Genomic DNA, 13,625 nt, shown 5'->3' on the forward strand with positions numbered 1-13,625 from the left:
TTTCCAGGTGGAGGTCCACCTCCAACACCTCCTTCGAATGAGGCAGCGATGGTAGCGGACATGAATGACGCGGTACATCTTGTGGACATGAAATACATCGTCTATTACAGCCCGGAAGGAGCCCGTAGCACAAACCCGCAGAGGAATCACTAACTGCAACGCAGCTGGGGGAGCACAGCTCCGGATTGCGGGGCGATCCAACTGCAGACGGTCGGACAAATCATAAACTGACTGGCGGTCAAATTTATAAAGCAAAATCAATATTATCATAAACTCGGTCATGTTGCAGTTAAGGTACAGTTAGAGGTACCTTAATTTTTTCCCCTTAGTTTGGTTGCTAAGGTCATTTGTGCAACCGTTAAGGGATACCTTAAGTATAAGACAAGGTAAGGAGAAAAGGACAAGATAAGGAGAAAAACTTAAATACTTAAGGGAAAATTTGAAGGAAACCTTAAAGAGGAGACTTAAGGGTGTTTGGTGCAACGGACTTTATTTTAAGGCGACCTTAACTCAAACTTTACGGATAATCTTAACTTAAGGTGTTTTGTGCAACCGGCCCCAGGTCTTTTTGAATGAAATGGTGGTTTACAAATCCTGTCCTAACTCAAAGTATTCATTCTGGCATGGATTTGGTGATCACCATAGCAGCACAGTGCCAGGAGAAGCCACACATGCTAATATGCACTAGCATAGACTAACAGATGCTAAAACGCACTGGCACATGCGCACATACGCTAACACAAGCTAACATGCTAATACACACTAGCACATGCGCACATACGCTAACATAAGCTAACATGCTAATACACACTAGCACATGCTCACATATGCTAACACAAGCTAACACATGCTAACACAAGCACACAACCATACACTGCCATGAGCAGAAGAGGTTCTCTGGGATCGCGGGGCCCTGAAATACCTGGTGGGGCCACCATCCTTTGCCACTTCTGGAACAGGCAGGTCTTCAGGCAGTCCCGTGGGCTGAGGTTGTAGGTTTTATGCCTGGACATCAGCTCCTGCATGGGCTCCAGGATGACGCACAACTGAAAACACACAGACATGGCGTGTGGCTCGTGGCGGAGAGGGACCTCGCCAGACAGCGGGTATTAATAGCACATGAATCCGGTGTTGCCCTTGGCCACTGGCGTCCTTGCGATTCGCCCTTATGAAATCTGAAAGAAAATGTTCTAACAAACTCACTCCTAAATATCAATAAATACTTATAAACAAGACATTTGCCTTCCTGCGAATTAGACTGCGATTCTGAGGAATGTATGATTTCACGGGGATCCACACACAACTGTGTCCTGACTGTTTAGGTCAGTGTTGTGGGTTGTCTGGCCGGGATCAAAAACACTGACTGGCTGTGAGTCCCTGAGGACCGGATCATGAAGCACAGGTTCAGGTAAAAGTCAAATTAGGAGGCAAAATTCCGCCTCCAGTTTAATGCTGCTGCAACGACGCGGCCTGTCCGTGATCCGGAACAGTGTGTCAATCTCGACACACACTGCCCTGAATTTGGAATTTGGTTCCTGAACACTATATTTCAAATGAATGAAAATCTACAACTACACTCCGACCAAGAGGTCTGGACGGACTTTAACCCAACTAACCTAATCGCTGTTGAAGGTACATCATTCAATACATCTCAAGGCCAGCCTATTACGAGCCTGAACCTGGGGTGGCGAATCTGGAAAAAAAAAACCCCTAAAAGAGGTATTTCACTTTAATAATTCAATTTTGAGAAAAAAAAATATATGGAGGAGATTTACTTGAAGGCTTGGGAAGCAATGTGCAGAATTCATGAGGCGGTCGTGGGAAATTGACTGTAAGGCCGCCATTAAGCGGAAACAGCCGGCATAAATATTTAATCTGAGAATGAAAACAAAGCCATCAGCTGGATGCGGGTGCTGCCGCGTGGTTAGGAAGCGCCCCCCCCCCCCCTTAATCGCAGCGGCGGTATGAGAGGCAGACTGAGCTTGTGCGCGTGACGGGACTGCGGTGCCCGCCCAGGCGAGGGCCGACTGCTTGCGGCCCAGTCAATCGCTGCTCAACAGGGCCGGGTCTGTCATTTATGGGGCCCCAAACGTCACTGTGGGATCCCTCTCTCCCTAGTGTAGTTACTGTTGGTGGCCAACAGGGGGCTCCCAAAAAACAACAACAGTAGTAATAATAATAATAATAATGACGCCAGATTGATCCCCGCCGGCATATTTGCTTTTTGTTTCCCCCAGTTTTCCCTCACATATGTGGGTGACAGTCGCCTGCAGCCCACTGGCGTCATAAACTGGTTTTTTTACATTTTTGGTCCACAAAGAAATCTTTTTCATTGACCTTCCATTCCCTTCTTTGAATGTTAATTGTATCAGGTTTCAGCCCTTTACAGTGAAGACTAAGTGAAGGTATTCTTCCAGCATAGATGTGTTGCTTGCAGTTCCTCTAAAGCCATATCTAAAATCTCGGCACATCATCCATGTTTTCGTACATGCTATGGCCGGCTTGGAGCAGACAGTCCACGGTTGGTCGCATTTTCAAACCTGAAGTAGGTGACACGGTTATTGCTGATACAGTTTGTGGTTATTACAGTGATCCCCAGCTATACTGCGGTTCAGCTATCGCACCCCCGCTATACTGCGGTTCAGCTATCGCACCCCCGCTATATCGCGGTTCAGCTATCGCACCCCCGCTATATCGCGGTTCAGCTATCGCACCCCCGCTATATCGCGGTTCAGCTATCGCACCCCCGCTATACTGCGGTTCAGCTATCGCACCCCCGCTATATCGCGGTTCAGCTATCGCACCCCCGCTATATCGCGGTTCAGCTATCGCACCCCCGCTATATCGCAGATTTTCACCTATCGCTTTTAAAGTGTGTGGGAGGGGTATTTTAAGGCTTAAACTATAAAACAAAATGTTTATTTATATGGTCTTTCTATATCGTGGATTTTTACCTATCGCTGATGGGTCTGGAACGTAACTTCCACGATAGGCGGGGGATCCCTGTATGCCTTTTATTGTGGGTGGGGGAAGGAGGAGTAATGAATGATGAAATGCAATTAAATTAAATGCAATTAAATGAAATGCTGAAACGACATCAGGTACATCAGGCTGAATGGAAAACTGCTTTGATTTTCTTTAGCTATGTGCTGATTGACTGTGGGCCCCTTGCCATTTTTTTCTTGATGAATTAATTTCAATTTAATTTAATATTTTCTGTTTGCCATGGTTTATTTCGCATGTAAAACAGCCCCTTTAATCACATCGCCCCTTCAGTTATTGCTACAAAGACCGTAAATTCATTCATCAAAACTGTCAATAACTTATTAATTTCAAAATGACTCCATATAAAACATGACACACTCTAAACCTTTTTTTGCTAATGTATTTACACATCTCTTTATTGAGAGCAATTACACCTAATTACACAGCTGTAATTACACCAAATTACACAGCTTAATACGCCCCACAGAAGTGCAGCATTCATAGGCCATACCAGTGCCTGACATTAGCTCCGCCCCCGCCCTGAGCCCAGCTGCCAATCCATTGCTGTCCATACTGCCTGATCACCCATCAATAAACCAATTAAAGATTCAAGTGCATATCAGGCAGCTGAGGCCATAATGACACGTATGTATTTTTAACATAAACACTGCACCCCCGTTCCCAGCCCCCCTGTCTCACACTGTCCTGTCCTGTAACATCCCTCCCCTCCCCTTGTCACTTGCTGTATGTCACATCGTGGTCCTGGGGGAACATTATTTCGTGCCACTATATATTTATGAATGGACGGTAAGATAATAAAGCCCACTTGACTTACTAATGAAGTTAATGCGACGCAGTATTTATTAACAGGTACTAGAGACTCCTGGGGGTATTTCACAAAGCAGGATTTCTTGCTTAGCCGGATAACTTGTTGGATTTAATTTAGTCTGAGCTAAATGTACTATATGTTTGTCCGCTTAAATGTAGCTCAGACTACCTTAAATCTGACAAGTTATCTGGCTAAGCAAGGAATCCTGCTTCATTTAGCCATGGAGGACAACAGGACGACCTTCCAGGCTGCCCCAGTGCAGAGCATCGGACTCCTACCCTGAGGTAGTTGAGGGTGAGGTTCGTCAGGCCCATCCTGGTGATGTTTGTCGACAATTGCTCCAGAACCTGAGAGTCTTGTGCCTGCAAGAGTGGGAAGGAGTGTGGATTGTAGCAGGATCATGTCGGCGTTTCCCCCACCAGTAACCACCAGGTAGAATAATCACCAGTAATCACCAGTAACCCCACGCATTACCTTTTGATAGTTTTATACTTCGCAGTACAATTATTCTGTTCCCTTTTAAGAAGATTTCATATTTGAAATGAAATCAATGTTAATGTGAAATATTTACGAAAAACTAAAGAATTATTTTGTATTTTCTAAAGAATCAGATGATAGACTAGAATGATTCTGGGGCTATAAGAGATGCATCTCATATTTACTTCCTTCCTGTTGTCAGTGTTACCATTTCAATCTAAAACTTAACACATAATTTATTTTTAAATGTCAGAATGTTTTGTGGTATAGACACATGCAAAATGATAGTGACTGTGTGCTGCCGCCTCATAGGTAATGTTTGTGCGAGACTCCTGCCATGCAGAGTGTCATAACACCAGGCTGAGAGCAAGATGCCGGATTTCATGCTGGGGAGGGAATGCAGGCCTGCTTAATAATCGCAGCAGAGGACAGGTCTGTCTTCAGCACTGGGGGGCAAAAAAGACCACAGACGGCAAATCAGGCCTGGGGTCGCTGGAGGGGGGAGAACAGTGTTTAGGGGTTTTGTGTGTGTTTACTGGGGGACACAAACCTCAGTGAGTGCGGCCTGTCATCTCACCATCTCATATTTAAGTTTGTTGGAAATGTGCCTCCGTGTTTAATCCAGATTCTGCTCAACGTGCATTGAACTCTAAAAACCCATAACCATCTTTTAACTAATTATCATGGTCAAGCTGACTTGGAGCTAAATCCAGACAGAGATACCAGCTCATCACAGGCACAAACACACACACACACACACAGGTTTGTAATTATATCTTTGTGTGGACTCTCCATTTATTTCTATGGGGAAACTGCTAATCCCAGCATGATGACCATAACCCCCACCCAGACCTGAAAAATGGTCCCCACAATGTAATATAGACCAAATCCACGCAAACAAACATATACAGACACACAGATCTACACACACACACACACACACACACACACACACACACACCGCAGGCAGGCACATACACACATATACACAGACACACACATATACAGACAGAGACACACACACACACACACAGACACACACGGTTACAACTGGATCCCAGCCCCCAATCCTGGAGGTAAGCGGCAGTACAGCTTCTGGCTGAGCCGCCCAAACACACATCAGCTCAAAAATAAACTAAATGCTATTTGTTCGTATCATTTAGAGATGAAAGTCGCCAATCCTGAACACATAAGCCCAAATGTTTTTCTTTAACAATATAATTCAATATAATTTGTTAAAAATACATGCTGCATCTAAGGAATGAATATAATTAGCCCAGCAACGAATCAAACAAGCTAACATGCATTTAAATGCTATTATATCTAGCAGCATAGATCTCACTGTTGCACTAATAAGATGCTACCTGTAACTTCATTATATGAGTAAAGCATTAGAATCCAGGCAGATGTCGAGGAACAAAGCAGACATTGTGTGAGACGGCGAATCGGGAGCCTTGGCTGGGGGCCGAGTAGATGACAGTCAGACTGGGCTGTAATTTCATATGTGCTCCTGCAGATTAGCAGCTTCCTCCCTCCAAGCTTCGTTCTAACATGCAATAACGCTGCAGCTGAATAACATACGACCCCAAATTCACAAGGCGACTTATGATATGTTTAAAGTCGGTCGTCCAGCTCCATCTTAATTAAGGGACTTTGTAAATCCTTCCACTTGCGAGGACTAAGAAGATTCCGGAGAGATTAAGAGGCATCCCTCTTTGTTTCGAAACTCTAGTCTCCCTCCGAATTCCAGCAGTACTCAGCTACTTTTAATGTTGCAAGAAAGATAAAACTGTATCTGAACATCAATACTCCTTAAAAAAGCACAAGGCAGTTAAAGCAGCAATATCGTTTCTACAGTCCAAAAAAAACAAAACAAACACACTTACATGCATGGCCAATATGCTACGGGGGAGTAGCTCTCTGAACTGCCTCACTGTGAAATGCCAGGTCTTGATTCTCATGAGGTCATCAAAGGCGAATTCGAGCATCAAACGCCCTTCTGTGCAGACCTGTTGGCGGAGGGAAGGGCGAGAAAAGAAGAGGACCTCATCTTCGGTGAAGAACAAACTCACAGTCTTCGTAAACGGCTTCAGCATGACAACAGTCTCCAGCATGACAAGGTAAACAGCCAAACATCGCATTTAGATCATCAGTGTTAGATCATCTCCAATGTGGCATTCAGGATGATGTCAGAAGCTATACCACTGTTGTATTTGTTCTTCACACTTGTCTTTGATACTTGGTTCTACCGACAGAATCATCTATGAATTTGAACATTGCTGCAAATACAGCTGATTGGTTAATGTTCCCCCATCTTTAGTTTTAGGTTAAAGTCCAGGATGAAATTGGACTCAAACTGCATAGATGGTCCTAAAATATGAAGGTGGCAAAATGCATAATTCAGTCACAAGGGTCATTATAGTAATAAGCAAGTAACAAAAATACACCACAGTCCTACTACATCTGCCAGTGCGGGCTGTGCAGTGCTACATCTGCCAGTGCGGGCTGTGCAGTGCTACATCTGCCAGTGCAGGCTGTGCAGTGCTAGGTCCATTTTACGTCCTCGTTTTCATGCTGAGGTCTTTAGCAGGATATTGTTCCTGTATTAAATATATTAAATCAAAGCTGCTCTTTCCATGCATCTCTAAATAATTGTTATGTTACAGAACCAGAATATGGAAGCCATTGAAATGTAATGTCTGGTCTCAAAATGCCCATTGTTATATGGAAAAATGTAAGTAAATAGAGTTGACATAAATCGTGCCTCTTTCGTAAGACAATGAGTCCTAAATTCCCAAATAAGAAAACATTTAGCTATTTTACTGAATTCATGTTATGGTACTCTGAGTGCTGACATTTTGTCGCTATGGCGACCGAAATCAGCTGATTAGTTGGCATAGCAACAGAAAAGATGTAATCCCAGCAGACACACTCTAATCAATGCCCCCAGCACAGATGCTCTCTGGAGAATCAACAAGACAGGGGATGGCAGAGACACAGTTTGGCGTGAGGGGGTTACTACACCCTGGTGGAAAAGTGGAAGAGGCTTCTGTCCCCTCTGACCAGCAAACACATCATTCACCCCATTCCGGGACCTGGGAGTTCTTTAGTAGAACAGTCCAGATTAAGGTGCGTTCCACTATAAGCGCACGGAAGACAGGGAGGACACAGCCTTCCCCAGGAACGACAAGCGTGCCTCATTCTGTCCGACGCTCTGCTGAAGTCACAACACCAGTCACCAGAACAAGCGGACCGAACAAGCTGTGATATACATTAAGATGTTACACATTTATAATATGACTGAGAGCGCATAAGTAGAACCACAAGCTAAACTGTCATAATTAACTGACAAATTTCATTGATCACTCTCAAAAAAGTAAAACCACTGAAAACTATATGAATTTACCACGATAATCCTATGAAAGGTAATCTTATTCTTATCACACATATATGGGTGTACACACACACACACACACACACACACACAATGTAATAGACATACTGACAGCCTAAAGCAGGGCAAACCACACACAGAACATCGTATCCTTAATGTGACTCGTTGCTATTTGCCATCTGCCGCTACGTCATACCCAGCACTTAAGCTATTGTGAATTCATCAGCAGAAGTGACGCAAAACTATAACTGACGGCATGTGTGCCAAAGGTAAACGTTTGACTTTCGCCGCATTGTAGGGCCACAACAAAGTTCTTCATCAAGGGTTCCAACAATATATGCAACATTTTTTGCAAATGACTGAAGAAAGTCGCACGTGATCTCAATAAACATAATTTTCATATACTGTGGCAAACACAATGTAGCACCCCCCCGGCTCAAAAATGAATGCTGATGGCGATCGACATGTTCTTTCCAGTCAGTGGGGGCTACAGATCATTTATAAATAATATGATACCATCCATCTCTTAAATTACGTAATAATTCTAGCATGCATATCTTACGCCTCATGCTTCTAGGAAAACAGGTTCTCGCCCTCTGCGTATGACTGAAATGGGGGTAGGGGGGGGGGGGCACCTCCCCCCTCAAAATCCAATCCCCACCCACCACCCCCCGGTTCTGACTGAGCCTTTCTGCTTCGTAGAAACAAAAATCAAATGTAAAGTTCCTTGTGACGAATGACCTCGCATTCGAATCTGTACCGTCTGTACCACTGAGTTCCGCAAGATGACAGCTTAGTCACGAAAGCTGCTAATGGCTGAATACATATAGTAATATCACAGAGTTCTGTGGCCTGAGTTTGGGGTGACAGTCTGGTTCATAAGGACCTGAAAGAAGAGCTTCCTGCTGTTAGCTATGAGAACAGCTCAGAACAATAAAAAGATTATAACATTATCAGAAAGCAGAATATTCAACAAATGTCTGTGATTTCTCTGTAGGTACTACTGCCTAATATGCCGAGAATTAAGATAAATCAAATGGCCAGAGCCACAGACATCAGCATTATGGATGTGTAAACAGGGCACGCATGCACTCTGGGTTCACATTAACTAATGAAATAATGGCAAGTGGAAATCGTTATTGTAATGAGAGCAGGCGATATGATCCAAACGGACCCTCTTCAGCAGAACTGCCTGCATCAAACTGGTGCAATTTTATCTGAACGAGTTTGTGACATATTTGGAAGGTTTTGGAAAAATATTAATGCAATAAGCATGCAATGGTTATTTACAACAGGCATAAGAAATTCAGGGCGGCATGGTGGTGCAGTGGTTAGCACTGTCGCCTCACACCGCTGGGACCCGGGTTCGAGTCTCCGCCTGGGTCACATGTGTGTGGAGTTTGCATGTTCTCCCCATGTCGTCGTGGGGTTTCCTCCGGGTACTCCGGTTTCCCCCCACAGTCCAAAAAAAAAACATGCTGAGGCTAATTGGAGTTGCTGAATTGCCCGTAGGTGTGCATGTGTGAGTGAATGGTGTGTGAGTGTGCCCTGCGATGGGCTGGCCCCCCATCCTGGGTTGTTCCCTGCCTCGTGCCCATTGATTCCGGGATAGGCTCCGGACCCCCCGCGACCCAATAGGATAAGCGGTTTGGAAAATGGATGGATGGATAAGAAATTCAGTTTTAAATTAAAAATTGTTCGTTTTACTGAACAGGAGCTTAAAAGAACTCTACATTGCAGAGATTTTTTTTTCTATATTTCAATGCACGGGTTCACCCAGGAGCCTTCCTGCATCGCCGGATACCTGCCAGAGGGAAAAGCCCCCCCCCCTGCCCTCCCCATCCCGCTTGCAGATCTTCTCTGGGGTCTCCTCGCTTGCTCTGCACGTTTCAGATCTCTTCACAGACTCCAGTACCAGGGCTTCTAGCGCACGTTCTTCATCTCTTCCTCCTCGTAAATGCTTCATGGTCGATTGAGGTGTGTCTCGCGTTGCTCTCGCCCAGATATTCACCCTCTTTTCAACTTCCATTTCCTGACTGACTCTGGGACATTTACTTGCTGGATTGGCTGATATTTACTTGAATCCATTCTACTACTCGCCTACATTTTTCCATTTTAAGGCTGCCGAAAATACAGATCCAACACGGCGCCTATCAGCTGCCATTGAAGACTTCTCTTTGAGGACTTCTACGTTTGTTCTACAGGAATATCTGTAGTAGGTTTTTTTTTTTTAGTTTTTCACCAAGGCTTTGCATGCTTCTGATGCTAAGTTATGTGTTGAGGTCTTGTCTTGGGAAGGATTTCCTCTCCAGTTTAGATCAGACTTAGAAGAATTACCCAGTCTCTTCCACACTAGAGGCAAAAAGTGTGGAAACACCTAGCATTTTTGGCATTATGCTTTAAAAATTACTACACAAATATTGCTGGTAATGTTTATAAACATTTAACAAATGTTTACAAATATCATACACTGGACGATTAATTAAGTAACTGGAGTAACTGGAATGAAGTTCTGCAGTCTCCAAAAATCTGAAGTGCTCCCATAATTTTGGACAGGGGTGTAGACTCTTCTGCAGATCTTTATCAAAGAACTGCGGGATCTGTCTTGTGTGGTAGCCGAGGTACCAGACAAGCTGAATTGTTGGGATTAACCTACAATATCTGTCTGTTTCTCACAGCTGAACCTGCCAAATGTAAACATTTGGGGTAGTTTATAAACTTCACTTGTTTGATGTCAGTGAATGTCAATTGAAATCAAAGAACATTTTAGAGGAACCATTTCACCCACCCTCCAGACTAATCCTGGTCGGGGGGGGGAGGCATGGCCTAAAACCTTAGGCAGACAGCACAGGTTGAGACACAGTTTGGATGGGATCCCAGTCTATTGCAGGGCACAGGCACTCAGACAAATGTGGTCACCATCTTTGCCTAATTTAACAAATGAAGCTTTTCCAAGGGAGTCAAATCTTGTTGTGAATATTAAAGCTGTTATTTCTCTTGTATGTGCAGCACTCACTTTAAACAGAGTAATTATGCCCAGAAAATGGCAAGAAGATTCACTTAATTTTGCACCATTTAGAGTTTTGTTTACGATTCACGCCAGGTAGAGTTTGGTTAAAAGTGTTTATGCGATGATTTCTGAGGGACATACCTCGCAGACGGTAACACGAACAAGTGCACGAAACTGTGGCCGTATCGAGAAACAGGCTCTGGGAGACGCGTATGGCTGCGATACGTGTAATAAACCAGCAGAATGATTTAAACAGCAGGAGTTTCTGGACTTTAACACAGAGGAAACCGTATCTTCACTTCGAATTCACTGACGTGGGGAGACAATGTCGAAAAAAATGCAGATTTATTTATGATTAATAGAGGGCTGGACGTCGTCTTTATTCTCAGGGATACAGTGCGCTATTAAAATTTACAGCCACACTGGAAAGAGAGCAGCTGGGCAGGAACTTGGACTCAAACAGGGGCTGCATCAGTCCACACAGTCATTACCTCAGTCACAAATCAGTATGACATTACAAATGTTCCCTGCATCTCACTGCACCGTTATAGTACAACTGCTCCCTAACAATATAGCTTCAACAATGCAGTTAAGTTAAACGTAAGATCTTGTAAATCACAGTAAAAAATTAAACGGCAACTGAATTGTTGAGGTGATGACAGAGATTAAAGCAGCACGCAGCCCTGATTTACGGAAACGGCTCAACGTGTAATAGCATCTGACTGGTAATATAAAGAGTATTGATTATTGAGGACAGTACATTCATTTTCTGGCATGGCTGAACCCTGACAGCAGGGTATAGCTTCTTGGGGGCGGCAGGTTCACTGCCAAGGCTAACAGAGCTATATGCTACGCAGCAGGGATGCTGCCCCCGATTGCTGGTGGCAGGGGGGGGGGGGGAGTGGCTACTAGGGGGGCTGGGGTGGGGGGACACTACCAGCATTGAGCATCTGTGTGCCATGTGCTGATCCAGCAGGCCAGCACTGAACAAAAAACTCAGCGGTATTAAAACATATGAGCAATTTTACACTCACTGGCCACTTTATTAGGTACACCTTGCTACTATCAAGTTGGACCCCCTTTTATCTTAAGCCCTGCCTTAATTCTCTGTGCCATAGATTCAGCAGAGGTGCTTGAAACGTTCCTCAGAGACTCTGGTCTATGTTGACATGAGAGCATCACGCAGTTCCTGCAGATTCTTTGGCTGCACCTTCATGACGTGAATCTCCCGTCCACCACATCCCACAGCTGCACTATTGGACTGAGATCTGGTGACTCTGGAGGCCGTTTGTGTACAGTGTGCTCATCGTCACCTTCAAGAAACCAGTCTGAGAAGATATGAGCTGTGTGACATGGTGCGTCATCATGCTGGAAGTAGCCATTAGAAGCTGGGTACACTGTGGTCGTAGAGGGAGGGACATGGTCAGCAGCAATAGTCAGGCAGGCTGTGACGTTTAAACGATGCTCAACTGGCACTAAGGGGCCCAAAGGGTGCCAAGGAAATATCCTCCATACCATCACACCATCACCAGGCTGAATTGTTTATATAAGGCAGAATAGATGCATTCTTTCATGTTGTTTACACCAAATTGTGATCCTACCAGCTGAATGTCGCAGCAGAAATCGAGTCGCATCTGACCAGGCAGCGTTTTCCCAGTCTTCTATGGTCCAGTTTTGGTGAGTCCTTTCCCACTGTAGCCTCAGTTTCCTGCTGACAGGAGTAACACCCAGTGTGGTCTTCTGCTTCTGTAGCCCATCTTCTTCGAGGTTCGACGTGTTGTATGTTCAGATGCTCTTCTGCATACCTTGGTTGTATCGAGTGGATATTTGAGTTACTGTTGCCCTCCTATCAGCTTGAACCTGTCTGGCCATTCTTCTCTGACCTCTGCCACCAACAAGGCATTTTCTCCCAGAGAAACGCCTCTCACTGGATGCTTTTTCTTTTTCGGCTCATTCTCTGTAAACCCTAGAGATGGTTGTTTCTCCAAAACCCAGTAGATCAGCAGTTGCTGAAATACCAAGAACCATGTGACATTCAAGGCCACTTACATCACCTGTCATCACCAGTCTGGTGTTTGATGTGAACACTGACTAAAGATCCCGACCCATATGACCTGTATCTACACGATTTTATACTTTGAAACTGATCAGCCAATCACATGTCAGCGACACAAAGAGCATTTGAACAGGTGTAGCCAATAAAGTGGCCAGTGAGTTAGGCCTGCTTCCTCAAGACTTCAGTAAATTTGTTCTTAGAGATGCTTGCAGTGATTTGTCAGGATCCAGTTGAACTGCAGCTGTGGCAGGGGAATTTCAAGGGTGGGTTTCTGTAGAGGTGCCCCCCCCTCCCCCATTCAAATGGTTCACTCCTCTATATATCCCGTAAACACAGAGCCGCCGGCTCCGCACCCCACTCTGTCAAGTCCCGAGCGCATCGGCGGATTAGCGGAACGTTTTAACCCTTTCCGAGGTCCGATTCCCGTGTGCCGAACCACATCCAACTTCCCGATGCCGGTTTTGTTGTTTTAAGCTGTTTGGCTGTAATTAATTCTGACCCCCCTTAATTGGTATGCCTCTAGAGGGACGAATATAATTATAAAAGAAAAAAAACCCTTTGTCGGGCATGACGGATTTCCGAGGCGCACACACTCAATCTCATGCACAAATAAAAAATAAAGAATCCAGTCGCTCTGAGTGGCTCTGCATGAAATTTTTAGCTCCTAAAATTTTTTTTTTTGGAAAGACAATTATTAAGCAGTATGGAGCTGACATGCCACAAACCCCAAGATTTTCTGGTAATTAACACATTAAATGATAAAGAAAAAATAAATCACAACTGGTACGATGAATCTGAATAACAAAAATTAAAACACAAAATCAGAGTCAGAGTGAAACGGCACGCTGGTATCTCCCGGTGTGATTTTATTCCC

At 44.5% G+C, this 13,625-nt stretch overlaps 1 protein-coding gene across 5 annotated transcripts in view; it reads right to left on the reverse strand.

Annotated features, from left to right (window-relative positions):
* LOC125705302 (LIM domain-binding protein 2-like) overlaps positions 1-13,625 on the reverse strand; it is a 53,266-nt gene that overhangs the window by 9,922 nt on the left and 29,719 nt on the right. For all 5 annotated transcript variants that reach the window (XM_048971787.1, XM_048971785.1, XM_048971786.1 and 2 more), the window contains exons 4-6: positions 6,178-6,300; positions 4,093-4,176; positions 923-1,046 (exon numbers count right to left, since the gene is read on the reverse strand). In XM_048971787.1, the coding sequence (XP_048827744.1) occupies positions 923-1,046; positions 4,093-4,176; positions 6,178-6,300 (331 nt within the window). The remainder of the gene's footprint in view (positions 1-922; positions 1,047-4,092; positions 4,177-6,177; positions 6,301-13,625) is intronic.

The sequence above is a fragment of the Brienomyrus brachyistius genome, chromosome 12 (assembly GCF_023856365.1).
Source record: "Brienomyrus brachyistius isolate T26 chromosome 12, BBRACH_0.4, whole genome shotgun sequence".
NCBI lineage: Eukaryota > Metazoa > Chordata > Actinopteri > Osteoglossiformes > Mormyridae > Brienomyrus > Brienomyrus brachyistius.